Raw genomic sequence first — 21,968 nt, forward strand, 5'->3', positions numbered from 1 at the left:
ATTTAATTATTGGGGAATAGATCAGCATTTAACTTTGGCAATACAAGCTATATCCTGGTTTTCAGAAGCTGAATTATAACTGTGAAAGGAATGTTACTTCCATTTTGAAAGTTCCTGATTTGGTTAAACTGAATTAGTAATTTCTGAAGTAAATTCTTTGATGTCTTGTAATGGAAGGAAGCAAAACCCATTCACAGTTTCTGAAGTACTTTACAGCATGTACCTTTTAACTGAGGAATTCTCTCTAGCAAACAGTGTAAGGAAGCAGCAGAGATTGCTGGCTTCAACTCTTTGTGAACCTTGAAATGGCTGTTGTTCCTCATTCTTAAGATTTTTTAAAATCTTTGAGGGGGGCTTTGCTACTTTTTGAATTGTCAATGTTTGGACTAGTGTCAGCCTGTTTAAATTGTATTTATCCTTCTTTGAATACTCAGAATCCAACATGGAGGAGTCTGGACTTTGGAATAATGCCTGATCGTCTTGATACCTCTGTCTCTTGTTTTGTTGTGAGGATCTGGGGTGGCAAGAAGGAGCACTTCCAGCTTTTGATTGAATGGAAGGTCAATCTAGATGGGTTAAAGTACTTGGGCCAGCAGGTAACGTGAAAACATTTTTTCTCAGCTTTCTTCTTAAGGAAACAAAACATCTGGATTAATTAATGTGTAGTATGCTAAGAAAGGAAATGAGTCTTCAAAGGTTGTATTTTAAAGTTTGATTACAGATATATGTTAGTTTACATCAGAGCTTTAAATCATAAAATCATGCAGTGGTTGGGGTTGGAAGAGACCTTAAAGATCATCCAGTTCCACCCCCCTACCATGGGTAGGGACACCTTCTGCTAGCCCACCCAACGTGGCCCACTTCCAGGCATGGGGCAGTCACAGCTTCTCTGGGCAGCCTGTGCCCTCACCATCCTCACAGCCAAGAATTTCTTCCCAATATTCTATTTAACCCTACCCTTTGGCAGTGAGAAGTCATTCCCCCTTGTCCAAAGTCCCTCTCCAGCTCTCTTGGAGCCCCTTGAGCCAGTGGCAGGGGCTCTAAGGTCTCCCTGGAGCCTTCTGTTCTCCAGACTGAGTTCTCGAGTCTTACCTCTGTTAAGTTTCCCGCTCTCTTAGTTATTTTTGTCACCTGTAAATACAATAATAGGAAAGACGCTCCAGCTAGTGTTTCTGATTTCAAAGTAGAATGGCTGAACATAGTAACTGTTGTTAAAGTATGAAGCAAACAGGTTTTCCATGGTTAAATTCAGTTTTCTCTTGAGATTTTATGTACTTCTAGAATTACAGGTGATGAAAAAACTGCTTTAGACTCTTGGAACAATTTTTGTTCATTTGGTGTGAAAATGTGCAGTAAGCTGGCTGTAAACTGATTTGTTTTCTTCCTTCCCTACAGATCCATGCAAGAAACCCAAATGAGATTATTTTTGGTCTCAATGATGGTTATTATGGAGCTTCATTTGAACAGAAGGTAAAGGTGTCTTGTATTTGTTCTGGCTTGTTGGTACTGGTGACAAACTGAAAGTCAATCAGTGAGCTTGATTTTTCACATTTGGATGCTCAGAACATTAAAATGCATTGTTTTGAGAAGAAATTTTTTTTTGACATGACAGATAAGAACTAATATCTTGCCTTGGTTACATGGATATCTGTGGTGTTTTGAAAAGACTTAGGGTGTAGCATTTAAGGTCCAAAAATCCTTTGGTTACTGAAAATAAGCTTTGACTATATTCTTTGAGGCAGCCATTTCATTCAAACATAGGACATACTGAAAATGATGTTGTTGTTAAGACTCATTTTCATGGCAAATATAAAACCACAAAGTTTTGGTTATCAGCCTGAAGCCTAGAGTTTGTAGGTCTTTACTGGGAAGCTGTTTATTTGCTCATGCTGCACCTGTTTTACTCCATGGGTTTTTTCCCTCAAGTATCCACTACAGTATTTGTGCCTGTCCAGCCAGTATTGCCTATGATTATTGCCTCATTGATGATGAAAAGATTTAAACTTACCTGTTGTAAATACTGCATCTGACAGGTTTTTTTAATCCCAAATTGTTGCTGGCAGTGCTGTGGTACAGATAGGTTGTGTTAAGGAGTCCCTGGTTGGAGAGGAGATGACTCCTTGACACACAGCTGCACTTTCTGCATTCAGTTTTCCTGAAGCAGGATGCAATTGTAGTTCTTCAGGATTTCGGTACTGACAGCCTGGGCCTGAATTCGAAGATGGGGACATTATCTTCTTTTTCTGATTGTTGTCAGGACTTGTTCCCTAGCTCATAAGGTTTAAAGGTACTTCTTGGTTTTGGTTATAGAATCATATAATAGAATCGTTTGGGTTGGAAGGGATGTTCAGGACCATCTCATTCCAGCCCCCTGCCATGGACAGCGACACCTCCCACTAGACCTGGTTGCTCCAAGCTTCATCCAACCTGGCCTTGAACACTTCCAGGGATGGGGCAGCCACAGCTTCTCTGGGCAACCTGTGCCAGGGCCTCACCATACTCACAGGGAAGAATTTCTTTGAAATATCCAGTCTAACCCTGCTTTCTGTCAGTGTGAAGTCATTCCCCCTTGTCCCAGACTCACAGAGTCACAGAATATTCTGAGTTGGAAAGGACCCACTAGGATCATTCTGTCATTTCAGGCCCTTCTCCAAAGTCCCTCTCCAGCTCTCTTGCAGCTCCTTTAGGCACTGGCAGGGGCTCTAAGGTCTCCCCAGAGCCTTCTCTTCTCCAGGCTGAACACTCCCAGTTCTCCCAGCCTGTCTCCAGAGCAGAGGGGCTCCAGCCCTCAGAGCATCTCCATGGCCTCCTCTGAACTTGCTCCAGTAACTCCATGTCCTTCTGATGTTGGAGATCGCAGGATGCAGCACTGCAGGTTGGGTCTCTCACCGTGCAGGTTCCTCATTCTGTATCTCTGTTGCAAATACAGTCATAGCCTGTCAGGTAGAGAAGCAAAGTAGGAATCTCTGGTAGCATTACTGGTGGACAAATTCTAAGTAATGCAGGCAATTGTAGTATAGTAATTGTCTTACCTGAATAAAAGAACCATAGCCAGAGCCTCTTTCTTGTTACTGTCAACTGATTCTTCACTTTTTATTCTAGAGATGTCATAAAACTTTTAAATTGTATATCCTTGATAATATATAGGTATTAGGAGTTTTTACCTTTCTTCCTCTCTTCTGTCCAGCAGCAACTTGGCTGTTGCTGAGATGCTGAAAAAAAATGTTATCTTTGAGTCATGTTCTTACTCAAGTTGCAAGTTTTTTACTGCCGTGGATACTAAAAAGGTTGGGTTTCAAAGGTTTCAAAACCCTTTGTGTGTGCCTTCTGAGAGCACTGAAGGGTACTCTTTCTTTACTATAGATGTCTGACAGTAACTCTTCCAGTGTTTACAGCTTCTCTTCTCAGTATAAATACAAAAGTGTGCTGCCAATATAGCTGCTTTGTTCTTGATCACATTTGACTTTCACATAATTGTACCTCCAACTTCTGGACTTGAACAAGTTTATTATTATTTTGCAGCAGTAAGTTTGCTGGAATATTTCAGCAGGGTTCTGCTACTTTCATCAGAACCATGTCCAATGTATTTTCCTGTTTCCTTTCTGGCACTAGACCACTGAAGCACTTGTTCCTCTCTGTTTCACCCTCTCTACTAATCATACACTGAACCTTTACTTGGCGTTGCTTGAACTGGACCAATGTTTAAATAAGATAGATGTGCGCTTCAGGAATTTATTCTGAAGCTGTTAACCTGGATTCAAAGTGTTCCTTATCCTTGAGCAGCTTTCTGAATCTGATTTTGTCTGAGGCTTCATGTTTGTGTGTAAAACCAGTATTCACCAAGATTCAACATAATCAATTCTGGATGCTATAGTAGCTTTCCTAAAGCCAGGTTTCTCTTCCTCTGGTTTCCTCAATGCCTTCCTGACTTACAGATTGCCTTTCAACCATTTTATGTTTGCTGCTTCCAACTGATAGAACTCACCCTTGTTCTTGCAGTGATACCTTTTCAGAAAGTACATTGAGGGAAGCAAGTTCTAGTTAATGACTAGCTTTCTGTTGTCTCCTTAAAGAAGTAAAAGCAGAATTAGTCAATACAGCTCTCTGTAGCTCAGAATAATTTGACTATTGTCAGAGGCATGGGGAAAAGAAAAATAAGGTGTATTTTTTTAGGGATGCTGAATTGTGGCTTTCATTTCCTTTCATCAAGAAGAAAAGACCCTCATCTTTGGAAAGCTGTATCTCTCTCTTTTTTTCGTCTGTGGTCTCCATCAATGTAGGTAGAGTCTTTCCCCACATATGCATATTCTTTAAGTATTTTTTAGCAGCTAGATCCTGGCCACTCTGCCCAAGCAAAGCCTTTTTGTGTGTTTACAAGTATATGTGCCTATATCTAGTAAACATGGCAGAGAAAATGACATAGTGCTCTTTTGGAGGGTAAACTTCCTAACAGCTAAGTCTGAAACCCTTACATTACATGTTCTATAAATTTCCTCAGGGTAGAACAGTTTGCATACAGCACTTGGTGCCTGACTCTTTGGAAAATTCCTTTCAACACTGTAGCACAGGGGAAAAAGAAAAGGCTGAAAGAGATTGCTGCTGCAAATTCTTTCACTTCTAAAACCAGTTATTCTAGGTCAGTCTTCTTTTTCTCTGAAAAATGTTGCACTTTGCTTTCTGAAGGCAGTGTTTGTTGAAACACCATCAACTTCATGCTGTTAAATCCTAGAATGGTTTGGGTTGGAAGGGACCTTAGAGCTCATCTAGTTTTACCCCCCTGCCATGGGCAGGGATACCTTCCACTAGATCAGGTTGCTCCAAGCCCCATCCTACCTGGCCTTGAACATTTCCAGAGACAGGGCATGATGATGCTGGTACCTTGTGCATTTTCAGTTTTCCACCATCCTAGTTCTTTCAGACATTAAGATGTTTTTATTTTGGTATTTTTTTATGGAAGGCTGTCTGGATTTCAGAATTTAGCATCCAGTATCTTGGGAATGGAAATGAGGAGCTGAGAGAGCTGCTGGGATGGTGTCCCTGTAGCAGTGTGATGTGCTACATAGCATGTAGAACTCAGGATTATTTAGGTGGAACCATATTTTTGGTGGAAAGGAATGTCTGCTGTATGGCCTATGGTTAACACAGTTGTGTCAGGAGATGTTGACGTTTAGCTCTGAATTTCAACATCATCTATATGGAGACAGACTCCTGTTGCGGCAAGAAAGAATCTGTAGGCAGGGATTGTGGTACTCAGAATCCATCTCTATCTGTTGCAAAGCTGGCTGATCACAGGTACCAGGCGGGCTGCTTTATACACTAAAATAAGTGCCTTTTTTCCTGCAATCCATAATCTTTCTGACAGTGCTGCTGGGTGGCTTGACCTGCTTAAAATTTACTTTATCATGTAAAGGAACACTTCCGAGTTTGTGGCTTTTCTAGGAATTTGTGTGACTGTGCCTGATATGGAAAAGCTCAATATATGGCATTTGAATCATAAGGCATCGGTGTTCGTCTGTTACTCTTTTGATCCCTCTTGTGCGGAATGGACACTTTGGTCTCTTAAAAGAACAACTTTGTGTTATTCTTACTTTGTAACTTCCAGAAACTTGTTCACGTTTCTCAAAACTAAGATTACTTTGATCTTTTAATGTGTTACAGCATGGATAAAGGATAGAGCTTTATCTCGTGGTCATGTAATTCTCTGGCACGTGACTGATTGGGCTCTCAGGTCTGAAGCTGAAGAATGGCAGTGCTGTCAGTTGCAGTTTTCAAGTGTTTCTGTTCATAAAATTCAGTTATGGATTAAAGTTCAAGAAAACACACTGTGTGTCTAGAACACAGATAAACTGATAGGTCTTTTATACCTTTTATAGGTAAGTGGTATTGTTTCTACTTACCATAGATAAAACATGTATAAAGAGAGATTTAAAATACACTAAATGCAAGATCATTTATTCTACTAAAAGTGCACGCTCTTAGTCAAGATGGATTTTTTTAAATTATTTTTTAAATAATAATTCTTCCTTGTCTTAAGGATCACTCAGATACTCTGAAGAACAGTCTTCTCCAGGTGGATCAGAACTGTGTTCGTAACTCTTATGATGTCTTCTCTTTGCTTAGGTAAGGTTTTTGATAATATTTTGTAAAAGTTATTGTAACTTTTCTAGTGTGTGTGTGTGTGTGCGTGGAAGGGATCTTTCCAAATATTAAAAAACCTCAACATTCTGGTGTGGAATGTGCAAAGAAGATACCAAGGTTTTGCCAATTTACTTGCATAGTGAGGAGCTGGGGTGTGGTGTATGTGTGTTCTGTGGACATCACTGGGCTTCTTACATGTGGATTCTTGAGTGCTCCGAACTAGGACTGGCTGTGGAGCTGGCCCATGGACATGCCTTGTGAATGTCAAAATCATGGAGCTTCTTTGTTGGAAAGTTTCTGTGGAAAGCCCCTTCTCTGTTCTCAACAGCAATAAAATTTGTTTAAATACAAGAGAACATATGTCGAGACCCAGTTATTCCAACACAGATGTGGTCTAAGAAAGGTACTGTGGTTTTTTGCTTTTGGGTGGCTACTTAAATGTCTGTGGTGATAAAAAACATGAAGTGTTAGTATTCAGTTAAGCAAGATGTCCTTTTTCAGATCTGCTTTAATGATGATATTAAAGCAGAATATTAGTTACTAGAAAATATTAGTTATGAAAAAGTATAATTGTTGTCCACCACTGTCAGTAGGTTGGTCTTGAGGAATCTTTGTATAAATTGCATTTTACAAGACAGGTTAATAACTTCAGGTCTGCAATAAAGGCAGTAGATGTGCTATGAAGGAAACCCTTGAGTAGGAGATGTTTAATATGCTGTCAAAAGTCTATGTAAAAATACATTTGACTTTTTGTATCAGTTGTACAAGTTAAATCCATTTGATCGTGTTGACAGTAGGTGTCAGTGTTGCCTGTCTGAAGAGAGGAAAAGTTAACTTAGGTTGCCTATTCAGATGTCCGTATTTAAGCTCTCTTAAAATTTGAGTGTGCTGTTTCTTGAGTCTGTAAAGCATATTTAAACTGAAGGCTACTTTCTAAATGTTTGTTTTCCGTGCTTTTAGTGGGAAACAACCAGGGGGGTGTTAGAAAGTTCTGATTACATTCTGGCACAGTCCATTAGAAGAGAGCTCTTGTACTAACTAACATTAAGTATACCCTGAATACTTTATTCATGAGTGTTTTTCACATTTTGTGTGCACATCTATGTAGTATGAAGCACGTTCCAGAAAAAAAACTCACTATTCTACTAACTGGTCATTAACTTGACCAGCTGGACCCCTGTCTAGCCCTGTGTAATTGATCTGTAATCCTTCTTCTGAACATGCCTGACTGGTTTTCCTCAAGCTTACAAGAAATGAAGATGTCAGCTGTGATAAAATTCATTTTGCTGAGTGCCTACCAGTGCTGTTTTGAACCCTGACTACTGGAGCTTCTCTCAGTTTGGGGGGATGGAAGAGTCCAGGCTCAGTCTCTCACAGTGCCTAAGCATGCTGTTGGGTTTAGTTTCTGATAAGCTCTGTCTCTGAGCTGAGACATCCTCCTTTTTTATTTTGTCCCAAAAGAACAGTGTTTTCCAGGCCTCAGAACCAGGCCTGCTGCTGATTGTATTTCAGTGGATTCTGCATGCCATATCAAGGGGGTTACATTGCATTGTGTAGTTCCAGCAGAAGTTAAAACTTGTAATTTGTGACTCTACCTAGGTGTCATTTTTGTCTGATTTCATTGTAGCTGGGAAAGTTTGTCAGGAACTAAGGCAGAGTCCTCTTGTGTAGTTTAGAATCCTTTCTATTCCCTCTCACATTAACTCTGCTTTTTTACAGGTGAATTTTCTATACTGCTGCTTACCTTTGATATCAAGCTGAATAGCCTGGTGTTTGTTTTAAAATAATCTCTTGTCCCTTTTTGTCACGTGTGAGGAATGAGACAACTCTTGGTTCTTAATTAAAATAATTAAGAACAATTTATTAAAAGAACAATCAGAAAAAAAAATTCCAAGTACAAAATAATTATAAAGCCAAAAAAACCCAAAAACCGGGTCTGCAGTGATTAGAGACCTTGTTGGCTGAACCGGCTCAGAAGTCCCAAGGCAGAGACCTTACAACGCTGTGGAGACTTCAGCTACCCCAAAATCTGAATGGTTAAATTGCCTCTTTGAAAGAGGTAGAGGCCTGTGCTCCTACCACCAGGCTTCACCAGCAGCTAATCTGAGGTGAAAATGGCCCCTCCGAGCTGGTGGCCAGCAGTTTTACAAAGTCTGGGTCCTGCCCATGACCGTCCGCTGTCCAGCTTCCATGGTCCTGGATGATTGGTGGTGTCTTGAGGTGAGGTAATCTCAGTCTGCCAATGGCTCGCTGCTGTCTAAGGGAAAGATGTCATCGGCTCCAAGGGCGGGAAAAGTCCTCATTAAAATTCCAGGTTGCCATGGTGCTGAGCTGCCGACCAATGGCCAGGTTCTAAAAATAACTCCCTGTCGGTTAGAAGGTCTCCTTCTTGGCAAAGCTCAAAACTCACTTAAAACTTAGAAAGGTTAAGAACACTTGGTAAAAGGTCTAAAATTGGGTTATAAATATTTCAGAGAACTCTTAAAAACAGGGTAATTAACTTGGACACATACAGGAATTAAGACATTGTGGGTTTTTACAATTTTTAGGGACTAAAGAGGGGAACAAACTTACGGAACTTAATATTAACAAAGGATTTTTAACGAGGAATTATGTAAAACACTCTTTAACCAACTAGTCAGGGGAATAACTTTGGAACTTAATAACTCTCAACTGGGTTGATGGGTAATTTGAATAAACAATAATTAAACAATTAACAATTAAAAGTTGAAAACACTTAATATGCAAAGGCCAACACTCCATTTCATATATGACATCATGTGTCCTTTGTCTCCTACCAAGTAATTTAGTTTGCCACCTCCTCCAGGAGTCCATGCTTGAATAACCAGCCCATGAACTCCTTCCAAAGATAGTTCATATGAGTGTGTTCCTCTTTGAACAGAAGAGAGAGATGGGCATAATTTGAGTTGTGATTCATTAGACAGAATGTACTTTGGGAAGAAATGAGTTTCTGTCTTCCTTCTTCTGTCCATTGGCTGTAAAGAGAATATTGAGGTGTCCACACCATAAAGATTTGCATCTGGTCACATAAATACCATGTTTTGAAGAGTTTCTCATGATATTTGTGTGTAGTAAAAATTCATAAGCTGCACATGTGGTTTCCTAATATTTTCACAATAAATATGAATATGAAGAACAGCTTGTACTGGCTTTATTTAAACTTCTACAAAAGGAAGCAAACCCTGGTGACAGTGGGATCTGAGTCCCAGTTGTTGTGGTGGTACTGTGCTGCCAGATGTGGCAAAGCCACTGATAGCCAAAATGGAGAGAACTGGTTCTAGCTCATCCCCTAACTCTTGACTGCTCAATGAGAACTTCTGTGGTTGATCTCTGTTTCAAAACTGCTTTTGGGGGAAGAAGTGATGTAGTTTTTATCCTCAGAAGTGAATAGATAAAATTCTGAAGCTTGTGAATAGACCTTAATGGAAAGTGTATGCTTGGCTCAAATTATGTTGATTAAAAAAATTAATTGGGAATGAGAGTGTGTGAACAGTAGAAATTTTTTGTGCAGCGGATTAAAATATTGCTTGTGTGTTCAGATGCTGAATTACATGGATTTACAAGTTAATTAAGCAGGAGGAAAAGGTTAAACATTCAGGCAACTCCTCTTTACACAAAGGAGGTCTCAGCACCTCTTACAGCTCATGACTTTTTTTGTTCTGGGACAGGGAAAAGATCTTCAGGCAAACATGATGCCGCTTGTAAGTTGTTTGTGCCATGTGGAATTGACGGATGTTCTTCCAGCCATTTGCTTTAAAAGGGCTAACAAACAAAAATTCACCACATCAACTGGATAGCTCAAATTTTGAGGTTTTTGTCCCTTGTCATATTTCTGGAAAAGAGATCATTTAAAGACTTTCTAAACATTATGTTGCTGGTAGTAATAGTTATAAAGTAACATGTTTTACCTTTCACACAGCACTTGGGATGGGCCAGATTCATCTGAGGTCATGTTCTGGACATGTCTCAATAATCAAGTTCCCAGCACGTTTGCAGCACTAATGAGAATAGGTTTATATTTAGTGTTCTCTTGGTTTTCTATCCTTCCTTTTCTTAAAGCTTTGAAAAATAGATACTTATTATTAAGTGGTGTTGGGAAGATGAGATATCACTAAAGAAAGGGCTTAAAATGCTATGTATTAAAATTCTACTTCAATTTCTAAATACAAGAATTAATATAGTGTATTCTGCAACAGCTTTTTGTGTTGCTGTGACACTTAGAGAGCAATTGGCCTGTGCCTCTGAATGTGTGAATGCCTGAAATCCTCCCATATTCTGCCTGGAGACAAAAAGTGCTCTAAGAACTAGTGAAAGTCTGCCCCACTGAAGTTTTACTTCCTGTAGTTTTTATTACTCTATTCAGAACTGCCATCTCTGTGGCTTAACTGTTCTTCAGCAGATGGCATGGTATGTTTATGGTATTTAGCCAGCCAGTTAGTGCAGATTGAAAACATTTTGCTTGTGTTTTTGTTTAAAAAAGTGTTCTTTAACAACAAAACCAACAACAAAATCTGATACTGTCACAATTTGAGTGCTGGGATGGGTAAAAAGACCAGCTCCAGGTAGCTGCTTAATATTGTTAGTGTCTAATCTGGCAGAATTTGATTTTAATAATATTTCTGGTATTAGTTAATGGGGCAGAGGTATGCTTCAAGTGACAGGCTTTGCTTCAGGGTTTGCCATCTGTAATATAGGTGTTCATTTAAAGAAGAGTGCGGTGTCTTGTCACTGAAGAGATATTATTTAAGAATACAAATGTTGGTAGTGTTTGTCTGTGATCCAAAACTGAGATATTCATAAAATCACCTTTGAGTGACCCAAGGCTAAAACATACTGACATGATATAAAATCAGCTTTTTGTTTAGCTCTGCTTACTTTAGGAAAGATGTTTTTAAATAGTTATTTTGCTTTTATTTAAACTCTTCCATCTTTATTAGCAGTTTTATTGAATAAAAAGAAGTTGATCTTTGAAAATAGAAATGAAGACAAAATATATGGTCAATGTAGGCTGCTGTGGAGCTTAAAAACTTATTAGTGGCTCCTCAGAGTAGTTTCTCTGAGACTAGAGTCACTGAGATTGCATATGCCAAATGTAGTAACTGCCTTTGTGCAGCTATTTTTAGCAGATAGAAATTATGCTGAAAGTGAAGCTGTTTTTCATAAGCTCTGAGGAGGGAATAGTGCAGTGCACAAGGGCCTCGTGGGCTTAAGCTGCTCAGTGCTAAGGTGTATCTCAGGTACATTGACTTGTCTTCTGTAAACCGGTCCATCTTGATCAGTGTCCTGTCTGACAGGAGCTCAGCCAGACTTTGCTATTGATTTATTGATTTTTTGCTATAATTGATTTAAGTAGCAGTTCCAAACTTTAGGCTTCCAGTTGTTTAGTGGGGTTAAAAGGAGGTAAAGGAGGAAGAAGACATGCTCTCATCACCGGCTATCTGACTTCAGAGAGTTGCAGAGCATCTGATAAATGCAGAGGCGAGCCATGCAAAGCTGTACTGCCTTTTGAACTTCCCTGAAGTTCCTCTATTTCCATCTTCATCTCCATGAAAGAAGTGAACCCAATGGAGCTAGGCACTAGATGGGACTACATGGAAATGAGTTGCTTTTGCTACCCTATTCTTTTTGGCATGCTGGTAGCTGCATAGAGATAAGGGCAGGCAGAAAAGACCTAGTTAGTTAAATTTCAAAATATGCACTGATAATTAAGTCTCCTGTTTCTAGCTTTTCCCTTTGCTATCCTTTACTCAGAGAAGGGTCCCAAGTCATAGCTGTGACCAAAACCTCTCTAAATACAGTTAGGGATGTTCATGCGGTGGAACAGTCACATACCATCCTTTTTATAGAATGTGAATGGGTCAGGAAAGGTGATCACTAATAAATAACCCAATGCTCTTGCAGTGCCTTGCTCTAGCTTTTTCTATGAGATCCTAGCAATCAAATTGCAGACTTTTGGACTTCAGTGTTGATACTGCTGCTGCCATCATCCTCTCCCAGTAGATGTGGAAATGCATCATCTTAACTGTGGAATAAGTTGTAGGATTCCTCTTACCTGCTCTTGAATCACAAAGTTCCTCTGCTAAAACATCCCTTTGCTAGTGATAAGCATTGGGAGGGTTTTTTTGTGATGGCCAAGTTTGATGTTTCTAAACAGGAAGATTTGCACCTGGAAGACTTAGCACTTTGTACCCAATAAGCAGCCAGGACCAGGCAGGCATCCCCCCTTGGCTTTGGACAGGCAAATCCAGGTGGTCTAAGGCCAGGATGAATTAATAAGAGCTGGAATCAGACCTCTAGAGTGCCTCTGTATGCTTAATTAAGCCGTCCTGAAATGGATGAACAGTTTAACAAGTGTCATCCTTCTTGGCCTGAAAACTTTGTGGGTTGGAATTGTGCTGTGGTGGCTTCCTGAGAAGCAGCGATGGAGATGAAAACTGGGGTCTGATTTTTCTCTGTTTTGACAGGTTCCTTAGGGATTTTTATTAGTGGCATCAGACTTCCAGACAAATACGTTCCCAGGCATTTTACTCTGTGGTGCTGAGCTGTATGGGAACTGAGGCTATTCAGTCATTAGAACACTCAACTTACAAGCCTGCCTTTTGCCAAAATCTGTAGCAGAGAGTGGCGTGGGTCATGGCAAGTTGAAACAGTCCATGAAGCATAAGAACAGTAGGTGTTTTTTTGTATGTTAACTGCTGGGTTAGTAGTCTGCTGCTGCTCTGATCTTCAATTTTCCTAATATATCATATGGAATAAACCACCCTTGCAGTGGCACATTTTTAGCATAGGTATATTGCTAGTTTTTGGTCAAATTTGGTTTCAAAGCGCTTCTGAGAGGAATTACACAAAGCTTTGCAGGACTTCAAAAGTAGCTTTATTCTGCCTCTTTATTTGTGACAATATGTAAAAGATGGTGTCAATGAAGCAATACTGAGAAGTCAGAACCCAGTCCTGCTCCTTTTTCTGGCTCTATGAAATTAATGAAAAACAGCACGTTGTAGAATCATAGAATAGTTTGGGTTCAGAGGGACCCTTTAAAGATCATCCAGTTCCACCTGCCTGCCATGGCAGACCAGGTTGCTCCAAGCCCCATCCACTCTGGCCTTGAACACTTCCAGGGAGGGGGCATCTACTACCATCTTAAGCAACCTGTGCCAGTGTTTCACCATTCTCATTGTAGAAAATGTCTTCCTTATCTTTAGTCTAAATAGCCAAGTGTCACTGAAGGAGAGTCTAAGTAATTTACTGATGGATATCTGAAAGTTTCTAAGAAGGAAGATTTTGTGAACATCAGGACTGTTTATTTTTGTTACATCTTTGTCATGGATTTGGCCATGAGAATGGTGCTGTGAGTTGCTTTCTCTTCAGCCTGGGCAAAGATTTTGGTGAATGCAATCATGTCTCTAAAATCCTCAGAACTATCCAACCACAACAGGGAAAGTCAAGGCAGCATTTTGACTGAGAACAAATAAAAGGGATTAAAGATCTTGCCCTGGGGAAAACGCTCCAATAAATTTGCTAATTAAAGCAAGGCAGGGTGGGGAATGTATGGAAATCTGAGAAGCTGCAGAACACTCCTGAGAGCATTATGACCATCCTTGTCAAATGGGAGTTTTGACTACTATAGCTGCAGAATTCCACTTCTCTTGGAAGAAAACTCAGATTTGAATTTGGGGGTGGCTTCCAGGAGAAAGTGCAGCAGTATGAAGCTTTGAAACATGAATCACCTGAATATTGGCTAGTGTTCCACCTCCTTCTTCCTCCACTGCGTAAGCCTGTACTCTGCGGTCACAAGCACTTTATCAGTTGTGTGACCTTGAGTGGAAGAACACAATCAAGTGGAGAGCAAGTGGTCTCTTTCTGGCGGGGGGCGTTAAACGCATTCAGTCTGAATTTGTGCATCTTTCTTTTCAGTTGTTTAGTGAATCCCAGTCTTAGGCTTGCTCACTGTCTCAGAGTGAGAATTGAAACTTCTATGAAGATTTGTTAGGAAAAGGCTCTTGAATTCTGCTGGTGATACTGTCCACCTGGCAGAGTTGTCTTCACATGTTTATGCACTTTGGAAATTTGATTTGCATCTAATTTACCTTTTTTACTAACTACAGTGTCTTGAATATGATTCTGTGTGCCCTGGCAGCAAGGTTTCTGTAATCACAAACTGAGAAAGAACAGAAAGAAGCTTCCTCTGTAATTGGCCACATTGATTTTTGAATTAAAAAAATCAACCCATTAATCCATCCATTTAACTGGAGTTAAATCTGTGAACTGGAATAAGAGAACTAGAGACATCTCACATTTTGTCGCTTCATTTCTCAAAAAAATTGACTGAGTTTTACTTTAAGGCTCTCCTCTTCCATTCATGCCCTGTGAGTATTGAAGGTGATCTATATCCTAGCTAGCTTCCTTAAATATTCCTTGAACTGGAGGCTGGAACTTGCCCTGCTGCCCATTTAATAAAAGTGTTTTTTCGTTTTCTTTGTCTCCAAATAGCTCGAAGCATTCACTGTTGCAGTCCTCAAATCCACATGGACTTGATTATTTTAAAACTTGAGTCTTAAATATGTAATGCTTACATGTAAGTGATTTACATGTAGGATTCAGAATTGTTTGAAAGAATGATGGAAAATTATCTGTGCTGTAACAGCACTGTCTTGTGTGAGTTTCTTACAGCATTGGTTCTTGTAGAGGCTTAATGTCATAAATGTCTAAGTCAGACTTGCATTTTATTTCTTCTTACTCCCTACTGTCTTTTCTTGCCCTACATCTGCTTTTGACAAATTGTAGGTATAGGTTTCCGAAGAAGTTGGAAAGGGAGTATATGATTATAAATTGGAATTTTTTTCTTGTGGGAAAGCAGATGTAGCAAATCATGGTTTAAGGGGTTATGGAAAAAATGTTATAGCTGGCTGGCACTCTCCAGAATCTGAATTTGTGGACTGATATAAAGTAGTGTGCCTTCCAGTTTCTGAATTTAATAGGAAAGTCTTTAATTTTTTTTTTTTCTTTAATAATAGGTTTGGGTACTTTACTTCCAGGACCCTACATGTCACTTATTGCCAGAAGTGTTCCATTCTATTTTCTAAATCCCATGTAGTAATTCTCAGTTTAAATGTAGTCTTGCTGTAAACAAAGGTTGTTCTGGCAAATAAGACAAGAGGCATTCTCTTGTGAGAAGGAGCTGCAGTATGTGACTGCTATAATTAATTGATGTATTTATGGCTAAAAGTTCTGTACATGAAAAATCCAGATGTGTCTGATAGAAGAAAAAAGATATTTGGAGTGGATGATAGAACTGCAAAATCATGTATCAACTGTCTGATAAAGCTGAGACTCTTTCATTAATGTAAATATAAGCATATGTTATCTTAATGTTGGGGGTTAAGATTTTTCCTTTTGTTTCTTTCTCTCATGGAATTTTGTCCCATGTGTTGCTAAGAGACAATAATGACTGCTACTTAATAGAGACAAAAGATGTAGCCAAGGAGGAGGGGAAGGGCAGCTGGTTGTACTATTGTAGCTGAGGGGGCATCTTGGGAAGGGCAGAGATACTGTGAGATTTTGGCTGGGGGGTTCGGGGCCAGGCTCGGCTTCTCTCTCTCTCGCTTTTGGGGTTGGAGGCGGGACAGCCAGGTGGTCTGCGGTCACAGCCTGGAGGGTTTGCTGCCACTACGGAGCATTGTCCTTCCACTGAGTCTCCTACTGTGCGTGAGCCTTTGCTCATTAGAGCAGCTGTTGAACTGGGAACTTATTAACACCCAATCTGACTGGAAAGGACCCTAACCATCTATTCAGGGGAAAACCTGGGAGCCCGACCCTCTTCCTATTCCCGGACAGCATTTCTCCTCAGCTGCCTGCAGCAGCCATGCTCCACTGCTTTTTGCTGCTGCCTTGGGCTTTTTCGCTACACTCTAACCCAGCACCCGGTGTCCCCCTGACCCCCGTGGCTCCTGCTGAGACTGGAGTTTTCTGTTACATTTTGTGTGCCACCCCGCGGGGTGTGCCTGCTGCTGCCATCCCAGCCACCACTCCGAGGTTTCTGCTGCAGTCCATTTTTGCCATCCAGCTTGCCTGCCATTACCATGCAACTGAGCTCGCACCACAGCGCCCCCTGCAGGCGCGGGGAACCATCGCACCCACCCTGCCTGGCCAGGAGCCACCAGCGCCCCTGCCGGCTGTGAGCGGAACTGCACCGAAGGGGAAAGGGCCCGACAGCCGAGAGAGGCTGGCACTGGGTTCCTGGTTCTGTTGGTTGTTGCTGGCATAGTTATTGTTGTTTGTTTGCCTTGTTTTATATATATATATTTTTTTTTTTTTTTAATATATATATATATATATATATGTATGTATGTAAAAGTAAAGAACTATTATTCCTTTTCTCATATCTTTGCCTGAAAGCCCCTTAATTTTAAGGTTATAATAATTTGGAGGGAAGGGGGTCACATTTTTCTATTCCAAGGGAGGTTTCTGCCTTCCTTGACAAACACCTGTCTTTCAAACCAAGACACTTAATAGGCACAACTCTCACTACACTCCAGCTTTCAGTTTTTTAGAGATTGCAGCCAGGAATGAATTTGCTATACAAACTAGTAAATCACTGCACTAATGCACGAGCAAGAGAGACCAGAATACTGCAGCGTGTCTTAAAGGAAAGTGCTCCAGCTGAACCTGAAGACTCACTGCAGGCTTGAAGAGAGTGAATCTGTTGTTACAGCACATTCCCAAGTTGTAAAGTCACGTTGGACTGCTGCACTGTTCAGTCCTGGGAAATAAGGAAGACTGATTGGTGTTGCATACAAGACAAGAACATTATGGCAAAGAAATCCTGTAATGATGAAGAAGTCCAAAACTTGGTAACCTTTTCCCCCCCACCCCCCTCCAAGCCAGTACCAAAGTTGGATTGATTGGTGGAACACTGTATGCTAGAATGGTTTCAAATCTTACAGCCAAGGTAGAAAGTAGGTTGTAGACCTTTTTTTTGGGAGGGTGGTGGTTGTTGGGGAAAGCAATTTGAAATCAGACTTGAAAAGCCTTGAGGAAATAACCTAAATAGCCTGTATTTCAGGAACCTGGGATCTAGAAAGTGAAGAGGAGAGATGTTGAAATTTTATGTGCTGGGCCTTTGTAGATCAAGTAGGGATGCAGCTTTGTTGGTCTTAGCTTATAATACATGGATTATGCTTTTAAAGTATCCAGCTGTCTTCTGAACTGTCAAAGGAAGGGAGAGTGTTTTGTGTCTTCTTTATCTCCCCCATCTCAGAAAGCAGGTGCTATGGGAATGGAAGTAGAACAGCAGCATTGTGGATCTCCACCTCCAGTCAGTCTTAGGATGCTCAGGAGTTTTAATGTCTGCTTTGTTTTCTGGTTCTTTCCCAGGCAGCAGCATGGAACTAGTCTGATGTTGGACAACTGCACAGCAGCTCTCAGGGCCCCAAGCAACAGCAGTAAATCTGTCACACTTCACGTTCCAATTGCTCTGCTTCTGGCTGACCGTGGCTGTGAGCTGCTGCACACAATGGATGACAACACTGTTGGCTAAACTATCCCTTTAAAAAGTCTGGAGTTTCTGCTGTAACTGGCTTGGCTTTCCCAGTTGCTGGAGGAAATTTGGTAGCAGGCCAGTGGCCTCTTCACACCCTCAACTACCTTTTAAAGTGCTACAGAAGTGCTAATTTTAGTAAAATATATTAAAAAATAAAGTCTTGAGCAATGTAGGAAGAATCCCACGTTTGCTGATGGCACATAGGTGATACCATCAGTTGACTCATTGTTAGCAGTTACTAAACCAAGCAGGACTGTGCTCAAAGCACAGCTTGTGCTGATATTAAGCTGTAGCATTGGACCTGCGTTTAGACTAGAAATGGAAACAAGATGTGATCAGTTAGGGTTGAAGTTTCTCTCTGTTCATTTTGTATAAGTTTTAATCCAGATTTATTGCCTCAGCTTGCTGATCTCCATTGGTGCAATCATAATTGCTTCCACCAAAGTCTGCTTGTGCAGAAGTGATGGACAAAATTTCCGTGTTGGCATTCTTATAGCTTAGTTTGTGTTCCCCTTGTTGGATGACCAAAGATTTCCACGTGCAGACTTTTTTTTGGCTGAGAAAAAGACTTCTGTTAATAGTCGCTGCTTTTGTGACATGAAGTCCCTAAAATTTAAATCTTGGAAGATTTAACTTTGGGTGTGATCATTACCATTTTAAAGTTCTTAGAACAACAGTGGATGTACCGGGATTGAGTCAACCAGTATCAGTCATTTTTCTGTCTTGAAGTGTAAATGGCCCTATTTGGCATCAAGGCAGCAAAGTTTAACTGTGCAAGAAATGAGGGGATGATGCTTGGCTTAAAAAGAAATCAATTTCTTATTAAAACCAGATTTTATTGCTGAGTTATTTTGTATAGCAGTTTTTATATGTTAGGAATATGTATTTAGATACTTGTTCAATTGGGTGAATCAGTATTCCATTGTATGTATTGTTTAGAGAAGTCAGTCTCAGTAGATGTTTGTTCCTTATCCTTTGGGCATGGGTAGGAGAACTTAGTTACTACACAGTTTGTAGATTGTTAATGGGTATTGATCAAATCACTGTGAGGAATTCACATGGCAAATGACCTTTCTAACAATTTCTCCGTTACGTAAATACTCTTTCAATGACTAGATCACCTTCCAGGAGGTTTTGCTGCCTAAATGGAGTGTTGTGAAAACTTGTAAGACTTTCTTTTAATCACCTAATGGACTAAATCGAGAATATTCTTCCAGTGTTAAATTACATAAAAAGGAAGGGGAAATGTCACTCAGTTATTACTCTTTACCTAAGAGTTTTAGCTTGGCTTTCTTATGTGTAGAAAGAAAACATGCCAGACTTTCAGAAAGAGACAAGTTGGAAAGTGGAAGTAGAAAACTTAGATCCTGTTGGATGACGTGACAGCAGAGCTCTGAGTGATGTTCAGGATGGTCAGGAAACCTTGGCTTTGACCTGCGTAGCAATGTGTTCCATAGCCAACAGCCTCAGGATGCATTCATGAAGGTGGGAGGTGTAAGAAGTAGTTCCCAGTAGGATCAGGGTTTCCAGGAGATCTCAGTTCTTCATTAGGTGTGTTAGACCAAGCCCATGGGTGATGCAGTACTCTTGGTCTCAGCAGTCTTAGCCCCCTCCCACCCCCTCAGCAGCCAGCAGAAATGTGTTGCTTGATATGGGGTAGGGTATAGCTGCCCCTGACCAGCTCTGTGTCTGCTGGTGCTATGAGCAATTTCAGAAACTCTAGAGAAACCAAAGAAATCACTTTGATTTTTGTTTTAAATTATGCTATTACTGGTGTTCAGGAGAAGCAACCGTATGAAGGAACTAAAGGCATCTGGTGACTTAAATGTATTCATTTAGAGTTACAACATGTAAAAGTCCTAAATCACAAGATCTTGTTTATTAATATTACTAGCACTGTTTGTTTCCATGTATAACTCCTCTCTTTTTCTAATAAATACATTAATTTCTACTCCATGTTAATTTTAAGAAAGATGTTCATGTCTCTCTTAGACCTGGTTCTGCCATCTTTTTTCTCTGCCTGTTTTTTTTTTTTTTTCCAATAAATATGGCAAATAATTGGTTTTCTCTCTTCACCCTGAAGCCAGTGCTAACAATCAGTAACATATCATCATCTTTTCATGCTTCAAACGTGATTCAGTTAAGAAACCTCTATTTTTGCTACAGAAGGGCCCATAGCATAGTGGGAGATAGTGAAGAATGTTTCATGTTCTTGGCTGGGGTAGCTGTGTGTTAGCTAAAGGATACTTGCACTTTTTCTAAAGCTGGCCTGTGTTAACAATGCTTGTGTGTATCTATTTTCATGTTAATGGTGATTTAACCAAATGAGATACCTGTAATTGCATGCTCTCTCACCTGCAGCCTGATCAGCATCGGTTGAATTGAAAAATTGAAGAGGAGATTTTGATATTTGATTGAATTTAAAGACTTGGTGGTTTTCTTCATAAACTATGCAAGTTATCACAGAATGATTTGGGGTTTTGGGACCTTAAAGCTCATCCGGTTCCAACCCCCTGCCATGGGCAGGGGCACCTTGCACTAGAACAGGTTGCTCCAAGTCCTGTCCAATGGAGCCTTGAACACTTCCAGGGATGAGGCAGCCACAGCTTCTCTGGGCAACCTGTGCTAGGGCCTCACCACCCTCACAGGGAGGATTTTCTTCTCAATATCCAGTCTAAACCTGCCTTCTTTATGCTTCCTCATTTGATGTTTTGAAATGGAAGCTGATAGTCCGAGTCTGCATTCCTGCTGCTGGTTTTGAGCTGTTTGCACGTGTGGGGAACCTTTATCACAGCTGTAACTTCTCCTTGCAGGCTCCACAGAGCTCAGTGTGCAATTAAACAGACTCAGGTAACTGTTCAGAAAATAGGAAGGGAGATTGAAGAAAAGCTGAGATGTACATCTACAAGGAATGAACTGGTATGTTTGATTTATTAAAACCTTATTGTATGGGCTTTCTGAAGCATCTGACTGATGTCTTGACCGTAAGCTTGGGGGTTTTTTTAACACTTGAAATCTTCCTTTACACCTGTCATTTCAAATGGAAACTCATCTGAGAACTGTGTAAGGTCATGAATTTGAGTTATGTGTGTTACTCGGATTGCTAAATTGGTTATCCCGTTTTTACCTTTATTTTGTACAATCATGCTATCAAAGCGTAAACTTTGCCCAGTGCACGAAAGAGGTCTTTCAGCGAAAACAAACTTCTAATGATTTATATGAAACTTGTCAGGAACCTGTGGTGGATTTAGAGTGAGGTGAGTCTACTGACTGTATCTTCTTGCACCCTGACTCCCTTTGGATGAACAGAATTCATGCAAATGCTGTTACTCAAGTGACATATTCGTTTCAAGCAGAAATTGTACTAGATCTTACAATGGCTTTTGACAATTTGTTTTGCCTGCTCTCCTCCTTTTTCCAGAGAAGTCTGTTGGCATTAGTTTCTGCTTTCTGTTCAGGAAAGCTGATCTTGGTTCAAAGCAATGAGTTGACAGAACAGGAGTGGTTTGTGGTGACTTCATTATGTTGGTACTCACTGGTATGTGTCTGGTGCCTTGTACAGGGAAGGGCACATTTGCAGTGTGAAGTTAATTTATTGCTGTAAAGCAGATTCTGGGTCGAGAGTACTCAGCTAAGTTCCAAAAGTGTTGAACTAGTTCAAGGATTTGACAAAATGGAAAAAATGGGAACTTATTTACCCACTGTAATTACAGTGGTTACCCTGTAGATGAAGAGGTGAAGAAGTCACCTTCCGTAAGGGGCAATGTAAAATCTCCTGTGAGTCATTCCAGCCCGGAGCTTCTTTGCCTTCTGCTGGTATTTTGACTGTTTAACCATCATCTTGTCAGTTACGGATATCCTTGTCCCTCCTTGCAAAGGCTTTTCATTTTTAAATATCTGAGAGCAAAACTGTATCATACAATCGTAGTATGTTTTTGGTTGGAAGGGACCTTAAAGATCATCCAGTTCCAACCACCTGCCATAGGCAGGGATACCTTCCGTTAGACTAGGCTGCTCCAAGCTCTGTCCAACCTGGCCTTGAGTACTTCCGGGCATGGGGCAGCCACAGGTTCTGTGGGCAACCTGTGCCAGGGCCTCAGCACCCTCACAGCCAAGAATTTCGTTCCCAGTATCCCATCTAACCCCGCCTTCTGGCAGTTTGAAGCCATTCCCCCTTGTCCTGGCATTTCGGGCCCTTGTCCAAACTCCCTCTCCGGCTTTCTTGGACCACTGGCAGGGGCTCTGAGGTCTCCCTGGAGCCTTTTCTGTT

General features: G+C 40.6%; 1 protein-coding gene across 6 annotated transcripts in view; it reads left to right on the forward strand.

The window, feature by feature from the left end:
- Positions 1-21,968, forward strand: part of UVRAG (UV radiation resistance associated) — a 98,696-nt gene that overhangs the window by 18,368 nt on the left and 58,360 nt on the right. For all 6 annotated transcript variants that reach the window (XM_048293627.1, XM_048293628.1, XM_048293623.1 and 3 more), the window contains exons 4-7: positions 435-596; positions 1,396-1,470; positions 6,035-6,120; positions 20,512-20,617. In XM_048293627.1, coding sequence (XP_048149584.1) covers positions 435-596; positions 1,396-1,470; positions 6,035-6,120; positions 20,512-20,617 — 429 coding nt within the window. The remainder of the gene's footprint in view (positions 1-434; positions 597-1,395; positions 1,471-6,034; positions 6,121-20,511; positions 20,618-21,968) is intronic.

Source organism: Corvus hawaiiensis, chromosome 2 (genome assembly GCF_020740725.1).
Source record: "Corvus hawaiiensis isolate bCorHaw1 chromosome 2, bCorHaw1.pri.cur, whole genome shotgun sequence".
NCBI classification, from domain to species: Eukaryota; Metazoa; Chordata; class Aves; order Passeriformes; family Corvidae; genus Corvus; species Corvus hawaiiensis.